Source organism: Macaca mulatta, chromosome 19 (genome assembly GCF_049350105.2).
Source record: "Macaca mulatta isolate MMU2019108-1 chromosome 19, T2T-MMU8v2.0, whole genome shotgun sequence".
Lineage (NCBI taxonomy): Eukaryota > Metazoa > Chordata > Mammalia > Primates > Cercopithecidae > Macaca > Macaca mulatta.
The window spans coordinates 45,520,088-45,545,167 of record NC_133424.1 but is presented as its reverse complement, the minus strand read 5'-3'; the positions used below and the strand labels follow the sequence as shown (position 1 = coordinate 45,545,167).

Sequence of the window (25,080 nt, the reverse complement as noted above, 5' to 3'; positions counted from 1 at the left end):
ACAAAACCATAAAAGAAAATTATAGCTCTTAACTGATTCAAAAACAGGATCTGAGGCCGGGCGCGGTGGCTCAAGCCTATAATCCCAGTACTTTGGGAGGCCGAGGCGGGTGGATCACGAAGTCAGGAGATCGAGACCATCCTGGCTAACATGGTGAAACCCCGTCTCTACTAAAAATACAAAAAACTAGCCGGGCGAGGTGGCGGGCGCCTGTAGTCCCAGCTACTCGGAGGCTGAGGCAGGAGAATGGCGTAAACCCGGGAGGAGGAGCTTGCAGTGAGCCGAGATCGGGCCACTGCACTCCAGCCTGGGTGACACAGCGAGACTCCGTCTCAAAAAAACAAACAAAAAAAAACAAAAAAAAACAACAAAAAAAAACAGGATCTGGGCTTAATTTTTTTTTTTTTTTTTTTTTTTTTTTGACGGCGTCTCACTCTGTCACCCAGGCTGGAGTGCAGTGGCACGATCTTGGCTCACTACAACCTCACCTCCTGGGTTCAAGTGATTCTCCTGCCTGAGCCTCCCAAGCAGCTGGGACTACAGGCGTGCGCCATCAAGCCCAGCTAATTTTTCTATTTTTAGTAGAGACGGTTTCACCATATGGCCAGGCTGGTCTCAAACTCCTGACCTCGTGATCTGCCCGCCTCAGCATCTCAAAGTGCTGAGATTACAGGTGTGAGCCACCGTGCCTGCCTCTGGACTTAATTTTAATGAGGAAACGTTTCAAACTTGTAACATAAAGATAATTCCATTCCCAAAGGCATAGAAAACAATGAAAACCGATTTTATAATCCTAACATGAAACTGACACAAAAGAACCACAAAAGTAGAAGTCATAGGAAAATGTAAATATAAACGAACAAATCCTACTAGCAGGAAATACTCAAGAACATATTAAAAGATAACTGCCTGGCTGGGTGTGGTGGCTCCCGTCTGTAATCCCAGCACTTTGGGAGGCTGAGGTGGGTACATCACCTGAGGTCAGGAGTTTGAGACCAGCCTGGCCAACATGGCAAAGCCCTGTCTCTACTAAAAATACAGAAATTAGCTGGGTGTGGTGGCACGATCCCAGCTACTCGGGAGGCTGAGGCAGGAGAATTACTTGAACCTGGGAGGCAGAGGCTGCAGTGAGCCGAGATCACACCACTGCACTACAGCCTGGGCGACAAGAGTGAAACTCCGTCTCAGACAAAAAAAAAAAAAAAAAGGCCTATCACTAAGTAGAATTTTTTTTCCAGAAAGGTAAAATTTTAAAAAATCTTTATTTTCAAGTAATTATAGAAAAGAAAAATTGAAAAACTAGTTCAGAGTGGCCCTTTGTGCCCATCACCCAACTTCCCAAACTCCAACAGTCACACCTTATATAATTATGGTACATTATCAAAACCAAGAAACTGACACAGGCACAATCTAATTAACTAAACTATAGACCTTGCTCAGATGTCACCAGTTTGTACATGTACTCATTTTCTGATATGTCTTTATGCATAGTTCTATGATGTTCTACCATATATAGATTTGCATAACCACCATCACAATCAAGATAAAGAACTGTTCTGTCACCACAGTGACACTCCCCTGTGCTCCTCCTTTAGAGTCACAACCCCCACCTTTCTTTTTTTTATAGTAATTATGTATCATACATTTAAAATATTCTCCCTGTTGAGAAGCATAGGATATGACTTTCGGATCCAAGAACTTACCTACTTGTCTCTTGTTATCATTTCTGAGTTGCTCATTTTCTGGCCTTGAAACTTTGTGTACTTCAGCTATAGAAGAAGACGTGCAAAGTGTCAAATCAACTCAGGGCACATCATCAAAAACTTCCGTAGTCAGAATTACATACAAACAAACCAAAAATCCCAAAACAAAGCCTGTGCAATGCCCAAAAAACAATACCCACACCACCAACACTTTGAGTCAAATTTGAAAGACCGAACATTCTATCACGTTCAGTTTAATTTTCTGGGATCATTCATATGATGTAAATCCTTCTAATGAAAATAAAGTGAGCGGAAAACATTGATCAGTCAATTAAGGAACAGTAAACAGCTAAAGTTCTACCTCGCCTGTGCTCCTGATTCTCTATTGCTTTTTGGCTGGTAGATGGCAAAGGCCTGGTTGATACAGGACTCCTTCTCCCAACAGGTGCTGGAGCAGGTAAGTGGGCCGAGGCGGTCTGCACTGCTTGTTCCATGGTTGGGCTTTTTCTCAAAGGGTCTAACTGAGGGCTTGAACGACCTAAAACGTAACCAAAAGATAAGAAACTACCCTATTGGGGATTTCAAAAATAATCTAGACCCTAAATAAAATTGTCCAGTTTTATTTCTACCAATTCAAATCCTTAGCATAAATTTGAATTAATCCACTTATCAGACCAGATATTAAGAATGGTTATCCTTAGTGGGCTTGTCATTAGGTTAAAAATAAAAAATAATAATAATTAAAAAAAAAACCTTCAACAGCTTCAAAACCCCCTCCCCCTCACAATTTTATCTGTTATTTCTACTTAGTGGAAGTTTACCTTTAAAAAAAATTGCGGCCTGGTACGAGATTCCCTAGAATTATCAAAGGCTATATTGTAGTCAGGTCAAACACAGGCTTTCCCCAATAACAACCATAAGACTATGGTAACTTGTTTTAATTTTTCTTAGTACTTTCTGTAGATGACTAAAACAATACCTTTACATCTATCTACAGGTACTATCTCCATTAAATTTCTATTATAAGAAAGTAAAGGGCCAGAAGCAGTGGCACATGCCTGTAATCCTAGTACTTTGGGAAGCTAAAGCAGGAGGATCGCTTGAGCCCTGGATTTCAAGACCAGTCTAGGTAACATGGTGAAACCCTGTCTCTACTGAAAATACAAAAATCAGCCAGGCATGGTGGCGTGTGCCTGTGTTCCCAGCTACTCAGGAGGCTGAGATGGGATAGCTTGAACCCGGGAGGCAGAGGCTGCAGTGAGCCAAGATCGTGCCATTGCACTCCAGCGTAGGTGACAGAGTGAGGCCCTGTCTCAAAAATAAATAAATAAATAAATAAAAAGTAAAGAACTAGAAAGTTAGACAGGTGAAGTTCTTTAATGCTTTAGGGGCTTGGGTAACTAAACAAAAACTAAAACGCCAGCAAAACAAAAACAAAAACAAAAAAAAACAAAAAACAAAACTCTTCAGATAATTACACAGTAGCCATACTCATTCCTTGCCTTTTAAAAGATCACTTGGCAAGTTTTTGCTTAATATGGGGTTTGGCTGGGCGCGGTTGCTCACACCTATAATCCCAGCAATTTGGGAGGCTGAGGTGGGCAGATCACTTGAGCTCAGGAGTTCGAGATCAGCCTGGACAACACGGCGAAAGCCTGTGTCTACAACAAATACAAAAATTAGCCAGGCGTGTTGGCACATGCCTGTAACCCCAGCTACTCAGGAGGCTGAAGTGGGTGGATCACTTGAGCCAGGGAGGCACTGGTTGTAGTGAGCCGAGATTGGTCCACTGCATCCAGTCTGGGTGACAAAGCTAGACCCTGTCTCAAAAAATACAAAAATAAAAGAGCCAAAACAAAAAACGGGACTTGTACTTACAAATTATATTTTTCCTTTTATGAGGCCAGAGCCTGGTCACAGCATGAACTGAAGAATGTAACATCGGGTGCTCCCATCATGCTTTCTGTCCTGATAATGTTTGCTGTAAATCTCTGCTCAGGCACTCACATCTCATACTTATTCCAAAATATAATATTTTGCTTAAAAAAATAATGCCCATTTCATGCAAAAAACCCCCCAAATATGCTGCAAATGTTACTGTCCATCTGTGCATATTTGCAGGCGTCAAACAACTAGTGAATGCTGACAATGCATTATTATGTACCCAGATGATTCAGGGATATTTTATTAGTAATATTTCCCCAATTTATGATTATCTAAAGTATGCAATTCCAAATGTGCAATAGTATTTTAGCTATTAATGGCAAAGTTAGCCAAATAAATGATCATTTATCAAAACGAAGAAACCAACACAGGCACAATCTAACACTTCAAAATTAAGTTACCACTAATAGAAGCATTGTAATTTTTCCATTGGATTATAATGGGAAATCATGGTTTATATAAGTTTTGGTCTAAGGAAACACATTTTATAATCACTTATAAAACACATTTTGTTTTGTTTTCGTTTTTTAGAGACAGGGTAGTGTCTTGCTCTGTCGCTCCAGCTAGAGTGTAGTGGCGCAATCACAGCTCGCTGCAACTTCTAACTCCTGGGCCCCAGTGATCTTCCTGCCTCAGCCTCTTAGGACTATAGGCATGCGCTACCAAACCTTGCTAATTTTTTTATTTCACGGGTCTTCTTGAAAAAGCCTACTGCTACAGTTAATTTTATGGTACTACATTAAATCATCTTATAAGTTTATAAAACTACTTTATCAAGGCTTTTGAGAAGAGATCCTACAGCTCACAAGCACTACAGAAGTATAAGCAATGGGGCAATCACAGCAAGTACAGAAACATTTGTTGTGTACTTAAAAAGCCTTTTTACTATTAAGGCCTAATAATCATCATGATGCCAGTTTTGTTATAAACAGGGAAATACAGGTGATACTGTGATACTGGACACATTATTAGGAATAAATCCAGAAGTGATTTCTGCATAATAAAGGCCCACTCCCTTCAGCTATCTTCACAATCTTATTATACTTAAAAGAAAATTCTAGGAATTTAAATTCTGTGAAATTCAGAAATTTTAGTTGATAAAACTTAAATGCAAACCCTAGGACTTCTTTGTCATAGCTACTTGTAAATACACCTCTTTTTATTTTTTTTGAGAGGAAGTCTCGCTCTGTCGCCCAGGCTGGAGTGCAGTGGCCGGATCTAAGCTCACCGCAAGCTCCGCCTTCCAGGTTCACACCATTCTCCTGCCTCAGCCTGGGACTACAGGCGCCCGTCACCTCGCCCGGCTAATTTTTTTGTATTTTTTTAGTAGAGACGGGGTTTCACTGTGTTAGCCAGGATGGTCTCAATCTCCTGACCTCGTGATCCACCCGTCGCGGCCTCTCAAAGTGCTGGGATTACAGGCTTGAGCCACCGCACCCGGCCCCTCTTTCTTTTAATAAACACATACTTCAAAGTTTTTAACATTTTAATCTATTTACTATTTATATATTTTTTGGTGCTCAGTATGAGGGAAAGAATCTAGAGTGACTTTCTCCAAATGATCAGGCAATGTTATTAATTGGAACAGACAGTCTTGTCTCCACTAATTTAAAATAATACCTTTATCATCTATTAAATTATTTTAAGACGAAGTCTTGCTCTGTTGCTTAGGCTAGTGTGCAGTGCTGCAATCACAGCTTGCTGCCACCTTGATCTCCTGGGCTCAAGCAATCAATCCTCTAGCTTTCACCTCTCGATTAGCTGATAGGCGCACCCCATCACACCCAGTTAATTTTTTATTTTTTGAGAGACAGGGTCTTGCTATGTTGCCCAGGCTAGTCTCAAATTCCTAGCTTCTATCTTGACCTCACAAAATGGTGGGGTTTTAGGCATGAACCACTGCACCCAGGATAAATTTGTATTTATACTTGGATCTGTTTCTGACTGCCTATTGCATTCTATTCATCTTATTTTTTTTTTTTACTGCATTGCTACATTTTATTATCATGTCAGTAAGCCCATTACTTTTATTTTTCAAATATGTCCAGCCACACTTCTATGTTTATTTTAAAGCTAATCTGTTTTACTAAGTTCTCCTACTATTCTATTTGCATTGATTTTTAATTAATTTGCAATAAATTTGATAGCTATGAGAAGTAAAGTCTTCTCAATATTGAATCTTTTTTTTTTTTTTGGGAGACAGTCTTGTTTCTGTCGCCCAGGGTGGAGTGAGGTGGTGCAGTTAGCGCTCACTGCAGCCTCGGCCTCCTGGGCTCAAGTGATCCTCCTGCCTCAGCCTCTTGAGTAGCTAGGACCACAGATGTCCACCATCATACTCTGCTTATTTTTAAAATTTTTTGGTAGAGATGATGTTTCACTACATTGCTCAGGCTGGTCTCAAACTCCTGGACTCAGGTGATCATCCTGGCTCTGCCTCCCTAAGTGCTGGTAACATTCTTGTTCTTTTATCTAGGAATAAGATGTTTCTTCCATTATGTGACTTTTTTTATTTTTATTTTTTGAGATGGAGTCTCGTTCTGTCACCCAGGCTGGAGTGCAGTGGCATGATCTTGGCTCTCTGCAAGCTCCACCTCCCAGGTTCACGCCATTCTCCTGCCTCAGCCTCCTGAGTAGCTGGGACTACAGGCGCCCGCCACAACGTCCGGTTAATTTTTTGTATTTTTAGTAGAGACGGGGTTTCACCGTGTTAGCCAGGATGGTCTCGATCTCCTGACCTCGTGATCTGCCCGCCTCGGCCTCCCAAAGTGCTGGGATTATAGGCACAAGCCACCACACCCGGCCTATATGTGACTTTTAAGTCCCTCTCTTACATTATCATAGAAGTTGGTCATATTTCTTAGTATGACTAACTTATTTCTTATATATATTTTGTATACAATTTCTATTTTACATTACTGTAATCTTTTCTCCTTATTACATAATCAATGGATTAGGCTTTAGGACTATTTTTTTTTTTAAGATGGAGTCTTGCTCTGTTGCCCAAGCTGGAGTGCAGTAGCGTGATCTTGGCTCACTGCAATCTCTGCCTCCCGAGTTCACGTGATTCTCCCACCTCAGCCTCCTGAGTAGCTGGGATTACAGGTGCATGCCACCATGCCCTGCTAATTTTTGTATTTTTAGTAGAGATGGGGGTTTCACCATGTTGGTTGGCCAGGCTGGTCTCGAGCCCCTGACCGCAGGTGATCCACCTGCCTTGGCCTCCCGAAGTGCTGGGATTACAAGCATGAGCCACTGTGCCTGGCCAGAACTACTGACTTTTGTATATTTAATTTACATTTTGCCTCTGCCTAATTTAAGTTCCTTAATTAGTTCTCATTCTTCATGAATAACACTAATTTCAATATTTATGCTTCTTCTTTTTCATGTGTTCCTGATTTAACTAAAAATTCCAGAATAGGCTGGGCACTGTGGCTCATGCCTATAATCCCAGCACTTTTGGGAGGCTGAGGTGGGTGGATCACTTGAGCCCAGGAGTTCCAGACCAGCCTTGGCAACATGGCGAAACTCCATCCCTACAAAACTAGCTGGTGGTGCTTGCTTGTGATCTCAGCTAATTGGGAGGATGGCCTGAGCTTAGGAGGATGGCCTGAGCTCAGGACGGGGAGGCTGCAGTGAGCCATGATCACACCACCACATTCCAGTCTGGGAGACAGAGCAGGACCCTATCCCAAGAACAAACAATCTTTAGAATGCTTAAAAATTAAGCAAGTAGGCTGGGCGTAGTGGCTCACGCCTATAATCTCAGCACTTTGGGAGGCCAAGGGGGGTGGATCACTTGAGGTCAGGAATTTGAGACCAGCCTGACCAACATGGCGAAACCACATCTCTACCAAAAATACAAAAAATGAGCTGGGCGTGGTGGCACGTGCCTGTAATCCCAGCTACTTGGGAGGGTGAGGCAGGAGAATCGCTTGAACCTGGGAGGTGGAGGTTGCAGTGAGCCGAGATTGTGCCACTGCACTCTAGTCTGGGTGACAGAGCAAGACTCCATCTTAAAAGAAAGAAAAAAGAAAAAAATTAAGCTAATCAATATGAGTAACAGTAAGAACTATTTCAAAATATCTTAAGTGAAATACATAAGATTATGTTTAGCATTGAATTTTCAACCTTAATAGCTTTTTAAAACACTGTTGTGATTATAAGTCTTTCTGAAATGACTTAACATTGCTTTACTAAACAAACAAACAAACAAACAAAAAAACCCATTCACATAAAGCAATGAGCCAAAAATACCCATATTAGAAGTAGATACAAATAGATAAGCCGAGCATGGTGGCACAAGGCTGTAGATCCAGCTACTGGGGAAGCTAAGGCGGGAGGCTTGTTTGGGGACAGGTGTCCAAGGCTGCAGTGTGCTATGATCACACCTGTGAAGAGCCACTGCATTTCAGTCTGGGCAGCATAGTGAGACCCATCTCCTAAAAAAAAAAAAAAAAAAAAAGCCAGGCCCAATAGCTTATGCCTGTAATCCCAACACTATGAGGAGGCCAAGGCAAATGGATCGCTTGAGCCCAGGAGTTTGAGACCAGCATGGGCAATATAGGGAGACCTCAACTCTAATAAGTAAATAAAAGAAAGAAAAAGATTAAGAAAAAAGAAAGAAAGAAAACAAAGAATAAAAGGTATGGATAACCATTTAAAATTATGAGACTGGCTGGCTGAAAAGCAGAATTTTAATAAATAAAATAATCCTTTAAGAAGCTTATTAAAATACAAATCCTCAGGCTCCAGGTATTCTGATGTATAAGTCTCAGGATTTAAATTTTTAAGAAGCAACCCAGATGATTCAGTTGTGGGTGGCCTACATTGAGAACTACTACTCTCCATCCTGTGGGGATGTTAGGGAAAATGTAACAGCATAATACACAGTTTTTTTCAGATGATATTTCCAATTCATCTTGGATAGCTCAACTATTAATGGTGAGCCTGAGCCTAATTTGATATATTTCAGTGTTACATACAAGTTATATAATTTCTTTGCAAAAAAAGTCCAACTTAGAGAATGCTCAACTTTTTAGTTTCATGATCTAAGAACTGTAATAAGTCTAAATAGTGAGAGTCATTCAATAATATATTCATTGCAATACACCAATTTGGAGAAAACTTTTACAAGCTGCAAAAGCTCTTACATTCAGAAAAAGAGAAAAACCACTATAGAAGTTTAGAATGGAAATACTTTAGGATGAGATAGCTTACCTTGAGATAACTGTGTTTTTAGAGATCTTGAATCCTGTGTAAAGGCAGAACCAACCGCACTACTTTGGGGTAAGGTACCACTGTTTGATGTTTCTGTTCCAAAGGACGTCAAAGAGTTTCCAGCTTAAAGAGATTTTTTTAAATGATAAAAAAATTTAAAAAAATGTTTTACATTTTTCAATGATATAAAGTAATGTAGCATTTTAATGATGGTAATTGCCTATTTCTCCCCCCAAAATCTGTACAAATTAATAATCTTGGAAATTGAAGTGTACTGAATAGTTTGGGAATTCTATGGCAATATGGGGAGCGGGGTGGGGGAGCCAATATACTGTCCACTATCCTTGGATGCAAGCGATGTTTATAACACATGGAATACTGTCCCAGGCAGATATGCAGATGGGACAGCAAGGACCCATATCAGCTAAAGAAGTAGCAGAAATGGCACATTCAACACCAACATTAAGGTTCAATGATTCTAATACTAAGTATCTGGACAAATAGCCAAATTAGCAGACAGGTTTACAAGGAGCTTTTTCAGCATTTCCAAGGCAACAGACTGGTTTCAAGGCTTCCCCTTAAGATGGGACTGTGAGGCTGCATTCTGCCTAAAGCAGCTGCAAAAAGTTCTGGCAATATGAGTAACAAAGTCCCTAGAAAGGGCCCAATTCTCTGCCATACTAGGTTATATCAAATTTCTTTAAGTTTCTACAGTACTTAGGGATCATTCACTTTTGATATACTGTGCTCTCTCCTTAGTATTTCATCTGTGCAGGTTTTCACTATATTTCAACAGCACCTCCCTGCTCCACAACCTCTAAATCCAACCTAAAGATGGTAGTCAGAGTGATTTTTTACAAAATATAAATGTAATCACACTACTATCGTGCTTTAGACCTTCTGATGGCTTCCCCTCAAGATAAAAGTTCAAACTACTTACTTCAGTTAATAAAACCTACCTCTTCTCTCATCATTTTCTATACTTTCACCAGTCTAGCCCACAGCAGAAGTTTATCCTTCTGCTCTTAAAACACATGAAGATTACAATCATGCCCCTTGCAATCTGCTCATTTTCAGGCTCCAGTTCCTTCAACCATAACTCACTTCACATGGTCTTTATAACACTCTCCCCTTCCTTTCTTGGACTCCTAATTTAATGAATTCTATTTGTTCTTATCCCTCTTAAAATGTGGCTTCAGGGCCAGGTGCAGTGGCTCACACCCGTAATCCCAGCACTTTGGGAGGCCGAGGTGGGCAGATCACGAGGTCAAGAGTTCAAGACCAGCCTGACCAATATGGTGAAACCTCGTCTCTACAAAAATTCAAAAATTAGCCGGGCGTGGTGGTGCACGCCTGTAGTCCCAGCACTCGGGAGGCTGAGGCAGGAGGATTGCTTGAACCTGGGAGGCAGGGGTTGCAGTGAGCCAAGATTGGGCCACTGCGCTCCAGCCTGGGCAACAGAGTGAGACTCTGTCTCAAAAAAAATTAAAAAAGTGGCTTCAGAAAACAGCACAGTATCTTAGTATCTTAGACAAGGGGAGCTAGTGGGACTCCCTTGAAGGTGAAATCCAGTCTGGCTAGAGCTCCAGTAAGCTCAGGAGAAGCCTAACACAACTACCCATAATATCCCAGAAATGTAGGGACTGGTGCTTTCAAGAATTCTGTAGGGAGTAGAACCCATCCAGTTATTTCTAGTATTCTTAGGCGATGACCAAGACATCAGCCACTTTGAGATGTATGTTTCCATCTCCATGCTGCTCTGTGTTTCCTCACCTGGCTTGGCCTGCCATTGCTTGTCCTCTGGATTACACATTCAATGGTTAGAGCAAATCTCTTACGTGAGTTCCTGATCATGACACATACCCCTCCCTCTACTCCAATTCTACTACCAATTTATGTCTATAATCTATTTCAAATTACTTTTAATTTATAGTTTAAGCCAGGTGTCAAGTTTTATTTTTTCCACAGATAACCAGCTGCTGCAACACCCCTTATTATAACAATGTCTTTTCTCTCCATTGAACTGTCTTGTTACTCTGTTGTAAGTATTTGAGTGGGTCTATTTCTGGATTCTCTATTCTTTATTCCTGGTCTGTTAATGTGGTAAGTTACAACGGATTTTCAAATGTTGCAGCTTCCCAGTCCTGAGATAAATCTTTGTCATTATATACAATCCTTCTTCTGAAGTGCTGGTTTCTACTTCTAATGAACATTCTTACATTTATGTTCATGGGAGACAGTGCTCTATAATTGTCTTGTAACAATCTAGTCATAGTTGGTATTTCAGTTATTTGGCTTTGGTTATAGGGTCAGCAAATATTTCCTCTTCTTCTATTCTCTGAACTTTCTTTTTCTCTTTTTGAGATGGAGTCTTGCTCTGTCGCCAGGCTGGAGTGCAGTGGTGTGATCTTGGCTCACTGTAACCTCCGGCTCCTTGGCTCAAGCGATTCTCCTGCCTCAGCCTCCCAAGTAGCTGGGATTACAGGTGCACGCCACCATGTCCAACTCATTTTTTTTTTTTTTGTATTTTTAGTAGAGACGGGGTTTCTCCATGTTGGCCGGGCGGGTCTCCATCTCCTGACCTCGTGATCCGCCCACCTCGGCCTCCTAAAGTGCTAGGAATACAGGTGTGAGCTACCGTACCCAGCCTTTTTTTCCTTTTTAAGAGACAGGGTTTTTGCTCTGTTGCCTTGGCTGGAGTGCAGTGGCACGATCATGGCTCACTGCAGCCTTAAACTCCTGGGCTCAAGAGATCCTCCCGCCTCAGCCTCCCGAGTTACCGGGACTACAGGCATGTATCATGGTGCATAGCTGTCTGAGTTTGTGTAAGATTAGTAAAAATTATTTCTTCCCTAAATGTTTGGTAGAAAGTAACAGTAAACAGTCTAGAATTTTCTTTCTGGGTGATTTGAAATTACTGTTGCAATTTCATGAAAAGATACAGAGATAACTGAGATTTTATTTCCTCTTGTGTTGGTTTATTATTTTTCAAGAAATTTGTCCACTTCATTTAAACTATCACATTTGTTGACACAAAGCAATTCATATATTCCCATATTATTCTTTTAAGGTCTACACTGATGTCTAGTCTTTCATTCCTGGTATTGGCAACTTGCTTGGTTCTTCTTTCTTCCCTTAATCAGTTTTGTTAGGGGCTTATCAATCTTATAAAATAAATAAATAAATAAATAAACCCACCCCAAAGAAACTCGTCTTTGCTGATATATAATCTATTTCTATTTTACTGATTTCTGCTCTTATCTTTTTATTTTCTTCCCCCTCTACTACTTTTGGAATAATTTTCTTTCACTTTTTTCCTAGCTGTCCCCTGACGTCCTCACCAACTGTTTTTAGAGACATGGTGTCACTCTGTCACCCAGGCTAGAATGCAATGGCACGATCACAGTTCACTGCAGCCTTGAACTGCTGGGCTCGAGGAATCCTCCCACCTCAGTCTCCCAAGTAGTTGGGACTACAGGCATTCACCACCATGCCCAGCTAACCATTTTTCCTTTGTTTTTTTTTTTTTTTGTGAGACAGAGTCTTGCTCTGTCGTCTAGGCTGGAGTTCAACAGTGCGATCTCGGCTCACTGCAACCTCCACCTCCAGGTTCAAGCGATTCTCCCGCCTCAGCCTCCTGAGTAGCTGGGATTACAGGCACCTGCCATCATACCTGGCTAATTTTTGTATTTTTGTAGAGATGAGGTTTCACAATGTTGGTCAGGCTGGTCTCGAACTCCTGACCTTAGGTAATCTGCCGGCCTTGACTTCCCAAAGTGCTGGGATTACAGGTGGGAGACACCACACCTGGCCATTTCCTAGCTTCTTTAACTGGTAGCTTAGAGCACTGACTTTTAAAATTCTTATTTTCTTTTTATTTTTATTTGAGACAGTCTTGCTCTGTCACCCAGGCTGGAGTGCAGTGACGCCATCTCGGCCCACTGCAACCTCTTCCTCCCCAGCTCAACCAATTCTCCTGCCTCCGCCTCCCAAGAAGCTGGGACTACAGGTGCATGCCAACGTGCCTGAGTAATTTTTGTATTTTTAGTAGAGACGGGTTTTTACCACATTGGCCAGGCTGGTCTCGAACTCCTGACCTCAAGTGACCCGCCCACCTCAGCCTCCCAAAGTGCTGGGATCATGGGCACGAGCCACTGTGCTATGAAAGTTTTCCTAAACACAGTTTTAGCTACACCTACAAACTTTCTGGTTATTAAATTAAAAATACATTATTTTAAAAGTATATCATTTTTTTTAAGAGACAAGGTCTAGCTCTGTCGCCTTTTCTGGAGTGCAGTGGCAGAATCACAGCTCACTGCAGCATCACAGCTCACTGCAGTCTTGAATTCCTGGGCTCAAGCAAGTCTCCCACCTCAGCCTCCTGAGTGCTGTGACTACAGGTATGTACAACCATACCCAGCTAATGAAAAATTTTTTTTTTGTAGTGACAAGGTCTCCCTATGTTCCCCAGGCTGGTCTTGAACTCCTGGCCTCAAGTGATCCTCCCACCTTGGCCACCCAAAGTGCTGGGATTACAGGTGTATGCTATCACACCTGGCCTAGATTAAAAATATTCTCTAATCTCCCTTTAAATTCTCCTTTGATCTATTAGTGATTAACAAGTTTACTTGATATCAAATTATCTGAGGATTTTTCAAGTTACCTTTATTAATTTAAAGTTTATTTTGTGATTTAAGAATATACCATGTATGATTTTATTCCTTTTGGAATTTAGTGTGACTTATTTTATGATCCAGTATTTGATCTATACTGTTGAGCAATATAGATCAAAACAATATTCTGCAATTGTTGGGTACGCTGTATTATAAAGTTACACATTTAGGACTGTTGTAGCTTCCTGATGAATTGATCCTTACCTTTATGAAGAACCAACCCCCGCCCCTGCTTTATCTCCGGAGGTAATCCTGATCTTTAAGCTCCTTTGTCTGATATTAATGTATGTTTTCTTGTTATTGGTGTTTGCATGGTATACCTTTTCTATTCTTTCACTTTCAGTGCATTTCTTATAAACATAATATAGTTGGGCCTTGTCTCTTTTTTTTAAATTCAGTCTGACACTCTCTGCCTTTTAATTGAAATGTTTAATCCCTTCAACGTTTTACCAAAGTAGATCTTTAACAATCTTTTTTTTTTCTTTTTTTGAGGCAGGGTCTCACTCTGTCGCTCAGGCTGGAGTGCAGTGGCATGATCTTGACTCACTGCAACCTTTGCTTCCTGGGTTCCAGGGATTCTCCGGCCTCAGCCTCCTGAGTAGCTGGGATTACAGGTGCACGCCACCATGCCCAGCTCATTTTTTTGTATTTTTAGTAGAGACAGGCTTTCACCGTGTTGGCCAGGCTGCTCTTGAACTCCTGACCTCAAATGATTCACCCGTCTCAGCCTCCCAACGTGTTGGGATTACAGGCGTGAGCCACTGTGCCTGGTCTGATCTTTAACAATCCTTAGTTTAACATCCATAATGGTTGAAACACCCCCTGACTTTATGCTAACTGTGAAGTTCATAAGCATCTCTTCAAGCTTCATCACTCAGTGATTAAAAATTAGTCTATACAAACACTGGAGCCCTAAGAGAACCATCCTCCAATATGGTTTGGCTATTTCATCAACTAAAATGTACCTACTGATGGTCTATTCAGCCAATATTCCTCCATCTGGCACATAAGATTATGAGACTTAAACAGCATGCCACGACATGCTAGTCAACAATCTCAATTATTTGAGAACAACCAGCTGACCTTATCAATTGGAGTAAATATAACAGAAAAAATATCTAATTGCTACATGTTTCTTCATTTTAATCCTTGCTATAGAGTTACTTTAGATAGTTGGTCAATCTATACCTTTCACTGTTTCTATTAATCCTTTTTCTAACTGCAGCAGCAAGCTCTTGCCACTGTGCAGTGGTAACATAGGGAAATACTGTTTTGATGCTTCATTTATTGTGAGATGTTTAATTTTTCCGAGAGTTCAGAAATTAAGGCCAGTAATGATCTAATCTCTTATACATAAGAATTATTTTTGCATCAGCTTTAAGAAAGGTGCTTTATTTCTACCTGGTATATTATTCTTCTCAATGTATGAGAGTATATATTCTTCATAGACTTGCCAAAAGAGTATGTATATAATGAAGCTTTTGAGTTTTTGTCAAACTGATAGTGAGAAATCGTGTCTTAGTGTAGATTTAATTTGTATGTTTTTCACTATAAACAAGGTGATTTTTTATTTTTTTTTTGAGACACAGTCTGGCTCTATTTCCCAAGCTGGAGTGCAGTGGTGCGCTCTTGGCTCACTGCAACCTCTACCTCTCAGGCTCAAGCAATCCTCCCACCTCAGCCTCTGGAGGAGCAGGGATTACAGGAGTGTGCCACTATGCTTGCCTAATTTTTTTTTTTTTTTTGGTAGAGATAGGGTTTAGCCATGTTGCCCCCAGGCTGGTCTCCAACTCCTGAGCTCAAGCAATCCTCCCGCCATGGCCTCCCAAAGTGCTAAGGTCTTTGTACTCCAGCCCGGGAGACAGAGTCTCAAAAACAAAACAAAACAAAAACCAAACCAACCAACCAAACAAATGAAAAAAAAAAAAACCAAACAAAAAACTTATTAAAAAGCAATAATAAGGGTGGGCATGGTGGTTCCCAACACTTTGGGAGGCGGAGGCAGGCAGACTGAGCCCAGGAGTTCAAGATCAGCCTGGATAACATGCTGAAATGCTGTCTTTACAAAAAATACAAAAATTAGCCAGGTATGATGGCACATGACTGTAGTCCCAGCTACCAGGGAGGTTGAGGTGGGAGGACTGCTTGAGCCCAGGAGGTCTAGGCTGCAGTGAGCCATGGTTGTGCCACTGAACTCCAGCCTAGGTGACAGAACGAGACCCTGTCTCAAAAAATAAATAAAAATAAAAAGCAATAGTAATAACACGAAAATGTAAACATATAAAATTTTCTCATCAAATAGCAATAGTGTGATCCAGATTCATTTAAATTTCCTTTTAAAATCAGAATACTAGGAACCAAAAATGAAAAGAGGCCTAGCTTAAAATCTGGTTTACTTTGTGCCAACAAAAGCTAAATTTGGCTGGGCACGGTGGCTCACACCTGTAATCCTGGTACTTTGGGAGGCTGAGGTGGGCGGATCACGAGGTCAGGATTTTGAGACCAGCCTGACCAACGAGGTGAAACCCTGTCTCTACTGAAAATACAAAAATTAGCCAGGTGTGGTGGTGCATGCCTGTAATCCCAGCTACTCAGGAGGCTGAGGCAGGAGAGTCGCTTGAATCTGGGAGGAGGAGGTTGCAGTGAGCCGAGATCACACCACTGCACTCTAGCCTGGGAGACAGAGCAAGACGTCGTCTCAAAAACCAAGCTAAATTTGAGTTAATTCCTTTTCTGAAAAACATCTGTCACCTTGACCAATGCCACAGCTTTCCTCTTCCTGATTTGGTAACTTGTAACACTTAGTTTTCTAATTAGCCACTTCACAAATTATCCTAACCAATATGGAAATCAATTAATCAAAAATAATCTGACCCTGCACAAATTATTCTACTGACATGGAAAACACCAGTAAAATCTTCTACTTTTGTGACATCCAAATAATAAAACAACAACCCACAATAATATTAAAATTAGATCAAAATATTTATAAAAAGCATTTCACAGCCGGGCGCGGTGGCTCAAGCCTGTAATCCCAGCACTTTGGGAGGCTGAGACGGGCGGATCATGAGGTCAGGAGATCGAGACTATCCTGGCTAACCCGGTGAAACCCCGTCTCTACTAAAAAAATACAAAAAACTAGCCGGTTGAGGTGGTGGGTGCCTGTAGTCCCAGCTACTCGGGAGGCTGAGGCAGGAGAATGGCATAAACCCAGGAGGCGGAGCTTGCAGTGAGCTGAGATCCGGCCACTGCACTCCAGCCTGGGCGACAGAGCGAGACTCCGTCTCAAAAAAAAAAAAAAAAAAAAAAAAAAAAAAAAAAAAAGCATTTCACAACCACAAAATACTCTGACTAGAGAGTAAACCTTGAAGAATGGCAGAAGCAGTAGTTACTATATAGATACTATGTGCTTGATCCTGCTCAAATTTTTGAACATAATTAGTTACATAAACTTCATGGTAACATAAGAAGTACAATGATGATCTCAAAGTCAGTTAACTATTTAATTTAGTCAAAGAAGCCTCAAAAAGGATAATACAATTTGCAATCATTCCTTATTTGAATCCCCAAGAAAGGATTCTAAGTTATAGTTAACACACAGTATATCTTGATTTAACATGAATAACATTGATCTTACTACTGGATTTGGAAATTTATGGACCAAAGTTACACTATTTCACCTAAAATAAGTCTAAAAGGAATTAATTTTTAATTCTGAAAAATGTCAAACCTATGTTAAAATTGAAGGAGTACAGAGAATATCAATATATTCCTCACCTAGATTCATCAACTGCTAACATCTAACCAAACCCACTCTGCTTCTCCATCTTTATACCTTAATATGCACATTTTTCTTTTGTTTAGAGAGGCTAAAATCAATTTGGTTCTTTACTTTTAAATACTTCAAAACCACCTCCCCCAAACAAAAACACTCTCCCCTATGATTAACCAGAAAATGAACAGTAATAACAACATCCAACAATTAGTCCATACTCAAAAGTTCCTTAGCAGTCCCTAAAATGTTCTTCACACCAACTTTTTCTTTAAGTTTTCTTTTTCTCCCCTGCAGGAAACAAACACGCCAACTTTTTTTTTTTTTTTTTTTTTTTTTTTTTTTTTTTTGAGATGGAGTCTCGCTCTGTCACCCAGGCTGGAGTGCAGTGGCGCAATCTCGGCTCACTGCAAGCTCCGCCTCCCAGGTTTACGCCATTCTCCCGCCTCAGCCTTCCGAGTAGCCGGGACTACAGGCGCCCGCCACCTCGCCCGGCTAGTTTTTTGTATTTTTTAGTAGAGACGGGGTTTCACCGTGTTAGCCAGGATGGTCTCGATCTCCTGACCTCGTGATCCGCCCGTCTCGGCCTCCCAAAGTGCTGGGATTACAGGCTTGAGCCACCGCGCCCGGCCAAACACGCCAACTTTTTAAAAGCCCAGGATTCGATTCCATATTACATTTGGATGTTATGTCTCTTCAGTCTTTGCCAGCCTAAAACAGTTCTGCTGCCTCCCTCCATTCTTTGTAATATTGAATCTTTTGAAGAGTGTGGAAAACTGTCTTGCAAAACAACCCACCTTCTGGATATATATGCCCATTTCTTCAAAATTAGATTCTGCATATTCAGCAAGAACCCCACAAAAGTGGTATTATGTTTTGCCCCCCACCCCAATAATCGCAACAGGAGACACATAATTGTTTATGGCAATGCTAAACTTGAGCACTTGACGAAGTTGGTAACCACCAGATGTCTGTGTTACAAGGGTACATTTTTCCCCCTTTGTAAACTGTGGGATGATACTTTAAGATCATCTTAATATCCTGTCCTAACACCTTTCACCCAATGACTTCAACATGTAATGATAATCCTTGCTAACTATTATACTGAGATTAGAAAATGGCAATTTTCTTTATCAATTTTATTTACCACTCCTTCTACTTATTAGCAGACATCTTTATGTGAAAAAAGTAGATCTTTTCCTTTGTTTTTCAATGGGCCCTGGTTCCTTTCAGTGGGGAGTGGTATTTAGAAACTGAGTCTACATGTGTTCTTTGTTACTGGGTTTCCATTGTTTCTAGGTCCTTTCTATGAACAGAGCTAGGAACTCACCAGTTTTTAAAAAATGGGTCCATACTCATACCATCTATTTACATTCAGCATCACAGGGTTCTTTCTCACCTTTCCCATTCCATATTTATATCTCCCTTCTCCATGGTAAAAACACTATTTCCCAATATAAGTATTTTATTCATTTGCCCTATTCTATAATACATACAAAACAGTTTAAGAATTAACACCTGGCTGGGTGCAGTGGCTCACACCTGTAATCCCAGCACGTTTGGAGCCCAAGGTAGGCAGATCACTCGATGTCAGAAGTTTGAGACCAGCCTGGACAACAGGGGAAAACCCTGTCTCTACAAAAAATACAAAAAAAAAAAAAAAAAAAAAAGAAATCTAGCTGGGAGTGGTGGTGCACGCCTATAATCTCAGATACTTGGGAGGTTGAGGTGGGATGGCTTGGGCCTGGGAGGCAGAGGTTGTAGTGAGTCGGGATCGTGCCACTACACTCCAGCCTGGGTGTCAGCCAGATATTATCTCCAAAAAAAAGAAAACAAACAAAAAAAAAACCAAAAACCAAAAACACCAATAATACAAATCAAAGTCAAGTTTTCTAAATAGTTCTATTTGTTGTTAGAATATATCCTACTAAGTGCGTAAAAGTCATCTGAATTATTTTTTCTTCTGTGTGATTATCAATTTAATATGTAATAGCATCTGTGGTTTCTCTGTTCATATTCATTCAGTTTTATCTATTTTTTTTTAGACGGAGTTTCGCTGTTGTGGCCCAGACTGGAGTGCAATGGCACGATCTCAGCTCATTGCAACCTCTGCCTCCTGGGTTTCAAGCAATTCTCCTACCTCAGCCTCCCGAGTAGCTGGGATTACAGGCATGCACCACCACGTCCAGCTAATTCTGTATTTTTAGTAGAGGTGCGGTTTCTCCATGTTGGCCAGGCTGGTCTCGAAATCCCTACTTCAGGTGATCTATCCCGCCTTAGTCTCCCAAAGTGCTGGCATTACAGGCGTGAGCCACCGCGCCCAGCTCATTCAGTTTTAGTTTGCTTTTTTTGCCGTTCTTTTTTATTTTGTGAATAAGTAAAACATTTAAATGCTTAAGTCACACCTGTATAAAAAGTATATTCATTGGAAGGAATTTAATAATATTAATAAAACTTGTTAGCATATTAATGAGTGTCAAGATACACCTGAAACTAAATTTGTGGTGCAGTGAAACAGTAAACTGATAATATAATTATTTCAAAGAAATTTTAAAAGATTAGGGGCAAAAGCTTGAGATTTAAAGTTGCTTTTTTTTTTTAAAGCTGTTCTTTACCGTGGGAATAAAGGTGTACTTAAACACTAAAATGCACAGCTATAAAAACAAAACAACACTGAGCTAATCTGATTACATCCAGCTTTTGCACTCAATAGCCCTTGACCCTCCAGCCGTAAGTAAGCCTGTCATTCGCTCAGCCCTGCTATACATTCTCATTAGTTTTGTTTCAAACCCAGTGTTACAGAAACAAAACACCAAGCCCTCAATCATGCTATGTGTATCTTTATGTGTGCATGTCTTATGTATGTTTAAAATAAACGTTTTAGGCCAGGCTTGGTGGCACATGCCTGTAATCCCAGCACTTTGGGAGGCTGAAGTGGGTGGATCACTTGAGGTCAGGAGTTCGAGACCAGCTTGGCCAACATGGTGAAACCCCATCTCTACTAAAAATACAAAAAAATTAGCCGGGAGTGGTGGTGCACACCGGTAATCCCAGCTACTCAGGAGGCTGAGGCAGGAGCACTGCTTAAACCTGGGAGATGGAGGTTGCAGTTAGTGGAGATCATGCCACTGTACTCCAGCCTGGGCAACAGAGTGAGACTCTGCCTCAAAAAAAAAAAAAGAAAAAAAAATTGATTAATTAAAATCCAGGCCAGGCACAGGGGCTCACCTGAGGTCAGGAGTTCAAGACCAGCCTGGTCAACATGGTGAAACCCCACCTCTACTGAAAATACAAAAATTAGCTAGGTGTGGTGATACATACTGTAATCCCAGCTACTTGTGAGGCTAAGGCACGAGAATTGCTTAAACCCAGGAGGCGGAGGTTATAGTGAGCCAAGATAGTGCCACTGGACTTCAGCCTGAGTGACAGAGTGAGACTTTGTCTTAAAAAAAAAAAAAAAAAAAAAAAAAAATCCAATTACCAATAAGATTTGGTAGATACTGGATATACCCAGGTGTAAAAAAAATGTTACCTCGTGAAAACTGACTTTTAAAAACCCACTAATATCATTAAGAATATTAAATAAAGGCTTTAAGATATCATCAAAATATGTTCTGAATGCCATAAAACAAAGTTACAAAAGGAAACATCAAACAACATTTCTAAAAGTTTGTGTTGAGTTTCTATAAACTCAAAGAAAGGAAGAATACAAAAACAAACAAAAAAATAAAAGAAAAAGAAAACATACCAACACCAACAGCACCAAACTGCTGCCCAACTAAGGAACTTGGACTGAACTGACTGTATGTGGGCATCCTGCCGAAAGGCCCGTAAGAACCCATGGACTGGAATGAAGAAGTCGATGAGCCTAGTGAGGACTGAAGGAAAATCATGAGTTATCTTTCCAAGCTCTAAGCAACATGTATATAATGAAAAAAATTTCCAGATTTTTACACTTTTAAGAAAACTATTAAAACTACTAAATATAAAACGAATTACAACATGCACTTAACATTAAAATAGCCAAACGACCTTCTGATTTCAATATTTGTCTATAATGTGCCAATTATACTCAATGTAACTTACGAATACTTTTTCTACACTAAACTCCCCATTTAAGAGTTTTATAGATTGAGGAAAGAAAGTTACTTAAGCACAGTAACTTTGCTTAAAGAAAAATATGAGAAAAATCACACTTAGTAATAATGGGTTTTAGTCTGATGCTGATATAAATCTCACATGTGATTTCACTCTTATTTTCAATCATTTGAGGCCTACTATTATATTCACATGAAAGAGATGCAGAAACAAACATATCCCACATAAAACCATTTACATGTTTACTTATAGTTATATTAAGTGGAGGAACATTTTATAAAAACTTTAACTTAAACCTAAAGCATATAAAATATATAACATATACTAATACATGTACTTCATATATTATCTTATTATAAACTGTTTCATAATATAAACATGAAGTGTATTAAAGGCTACCAGGACATACATTCACTGATGGCAGGACCTTTTCTTTGTGTTCACTACTAGTGTTAAGTACATGCCAGACACTCTGTAAATACTACGGAATGAATGAATAAGAAGATCAAGCAGAAGTTTGTGATGACTGGAAGAAGTTACTCAACACCATTTTCATATGCACTCTCTTAGTTTTTCTCCTTCTATAAAACTGATTACTCAAATAACTGGTTTCCTGGAGAATTATCGAAAGCCATATAAAAGAGACGGTAAGGTAACACCAGTGTTTGGTGTAGGGAGCTATCTCTATTAAGAAAGTGTCTCTTCCTTCTCCATTTAAAGAGATTTACATTTTCGGCCAGGCGCGGTGGCTCACGCCTGTAATCCCAGCACTTTGGGAGGCTGAGGCGGGTGGATCACGAGGTCAGGAGATCGAGACCATCCTGGCTAACACGGTGAAACCCCGTCTCTACTAAAAATATAAAAAATTAGCCGGGCGTGGTGGCAGGCGCCTGTAGTCCCAGCTACTTGGGAGGCTGAAGCAGGAGAATGGCATGAACCCGGGAGGCAGAGCTTGCAGTGAGCCGAGATCGCGCCACTGCACTGCAACCTGGGCAACAGAGCAAAACTCTATCTCAAAAAAAAAGTAAATAAATAAAATAAAGAGATTTACATTTTCTCCGATTCTTTCAGGTTTCCTTTCACCAAAATAAGATTTAACAAGGGTAGGAGTAGATGATTAAAAAGTTTAAATTGGGAGATTTAAGAGTTGACCTAAATATGTTAAAATGCATTTATGTTTGTGTTTTCTTATTATATAACATTGTGGGCCAGGCACAGTGGCTCATGCCTGTAATCCCAGCACTTTGGGAGGCTGAGGTGGGCGGATCACCTGAGGTCAGGAGTTTGAGACCAGGCTGGCCAACATGGTGAAACCTCATCTCTACTAAAAATACAAGAATTAGCCGGGCGTGGTGGTGTGTGCCTATAGTCCCAGCTACTCAGGAGGCTGAGGCAGAAGAATCGCTTGAACCAGGGAGGCGGAGGTTGCAGTAAGCCGAGTTCGCGCCACTGTACTCCAATGACTGTTTCAAAAAAAAAAGGAAGAAAAAAAACCCCCCAACATTGCATATCGTAACATAAGCAGAACAATGTGATTTCGCTTTTTGTTCCCCATTAAGCCTAATAATCTTACCTAAGAGTACCTGTTATTGCCCTGGTTTGCAATATAAACCCTATCTCAATAGCATGGTAGCACGGATTCTAGATTCTAAAGCAGGCTGCCTGGATCTGTTCAAATAGTGACTCTACCTGAATTTCTTCACTTGTTAAAAGTGAGAATAATTATGGCACCAACCTCAGAGGGTGTCTTATATGTACACCACTTCCACAGCGTAGCCTTCAAGGTTAGCTACCGCAATTGTTGTTGACATTAGAAAATATTTCATAACAAATTCTTCAGCTGTTTCTTATCTTAGTTCTAATTTATGATTAGAGAAAAACCTAGATGAGAACATTATCCAGTAATTTCAGGTATCCAGGTAACTTGAAAATGATAAGCTACATGAACATTCAACTGGAAAGAAAAAAGCCAAGGCTATCCCTGTGTGGAGTTTACCTGTACTCCAAGACAAATTTACCATCAGTTACCTGAACGATAGCTGGGTCTTGAGGCAAAGAACACTGTGGTTTTGGTGGCTCACAAACAGTAAGGTCTTTAATGTCACTCCCACGGAATATAATGTATTCAAAGACTTCATCTCGAGGTGGTATTGGACGATCTGTCGGTCTGTCTTCTGTACCAAAGGATCGAACTGGCAAGAAAACAAAGGATATGAGATGTGTGACTACTCATTACATTCAGGTAGTACCCCAGATTCTAAGTGTTGTATTTCAAGTACTAAGCAGTAGTTCTGAAATGTCTGAGAAAGTATTCATTAATCTATAGCTAAATAATTTTTTTAAAAGAGGAAAATAGAGTGGGTTTTGCCTGAAGTTAAATATACGCAATATAAAAGACTATCAGTATTACAAGGTTGTGCTCCTCTTATATTTTTATTTATTTGTATCTTTAGTGGTTGTAGTGAGGTGTTAAAATGTCCTTTATTTATTTATTTATTGATGAGCCTGGGTCTCTGTATCCCAGGCTGGAGTGCAGTGGTGTGGTCACGGCTTCCTGCAGCCTCCGTTTCCCGGGCTCAGGCAATCCTTCCATCTCAACATCCCGTGTAGCTAGGACCACAGGTATGTGCCACTAAGCCCAGCTAATTTTTTTTATTTTTTAGTAGAGATGAGGTTTTGCTATTTTGCACAGGCTGGTCTTGAACTCCTGGCCTCAAGAGATCTTCCTGCTTCAGTCTCTCAAAGTGCTGGGATTACAGGCCTGTGCCATTGTGCCTGGCTCACTGTTAATTTATTTACCTTGCTGAGCAGTAAGTCCTCTAGAAGCCAAGCCGAGTAGCTGCCAGCTATTCAGGCCCATGGGACAGCCTGAAATACCCTAGTTACCTAAAATATCTACCATATAATTAAATCTGATTATTTTAACAATGAAGATAGCATTACTCAAAGTTAAACCAGGGACCACCTGCAACACAGTAAGCTGGCTACAAATAAAGATTTCTACTGAATCTTTTTGCTGGGGACATGGTCCAAAAATCTGCATTTTAAGCCAATTTCTGGCTAGGCACAGTGGCTCACGCCTATAATCCCAGCACTCTGGGAGGTCAAGGTGGGAGGACTGCTTGAGCCCAGGAGTTCAAGACCAGCCCTAGCAACATAGTGATGTCCTGTCTCTACAAAAAATAAAAAAACAAATTAAAAAAATTAGCCAGGTGTGGTAGTGTACGCCTGTAGTCCCAGCTATAAGGAGGCTGAGGTATGAGGGGGATCTCTTGAGTCTGGGAGATTGAGGCTGCACTGAACCGTGGCTGTGCTCCTGCACTCCAGCCTAGGTGACAGAACAAGACCCTATTTCAAAATAAATAAATAAAATAACCAAATCCCAAGTTTCTTATAAATACAAAAGTTTCAGGTTCATTGTCCTGGGAGATTTCTGAAAATGTCTGCATCCATAGAGAAGTTCCAAATAGAGAATATGAAACATCATATACTATTCATTTTAAAGAGTATCCTAAAGGAATAAACCCCTTAACATTTTTTTTTTTTTTTTTGAGACGGAGTCTTGCTTTGTCACCCAGGCTGGAGTGCAGTGGCACGACCTCCACTCACTGCAAGCTCCACTTCCCGGGTTCACACCATTCTCCTGCCTCAGCCTCCTGTGTAGCTGGGACTA

General features: G+C 40.6%; 1 protein-coding gene across 40 annotated transcripts in view; it reads right to left on the bottom strand.

The window, feature by feature from the left end:
- Positions 1 to 25,080, bottom strand: part of LSM14A (LSM14A mRNA processing body assembly factor) — a 69,937-nt gene that overhangs the window by 20,373 nt on the left and 24,484 nt on the right. For 27 of the 40 annotated variants that reach the window (XR_013408596.1, XR_013408603.1, XR_013408602.1 and 24 more), the window contains 5 exon segments: positions 23,436 to 23,599; positions 21,058 to 21,187; positions 8,865 to 8,987; positions 2,065 to 2,241; positions 1,704 to 1,769 (listed from right to left, as the gene is read on the bottom strand). Coding sequence is in view for 29 of the 40 variants with exons in the window: in XM_015123515.3 (XP_014979001.1) it covers positions 1,704 to 1,769; positions 2,065 to 2,241; positions 8,865 to 8,987; positions 21,058 to 21,187; positions 23,436 to 23,599 (660 nt within the window). In the remaining 11 variants the exon portion in view is untranslated. 40 annotated transcript variants of the gene reach the window in all.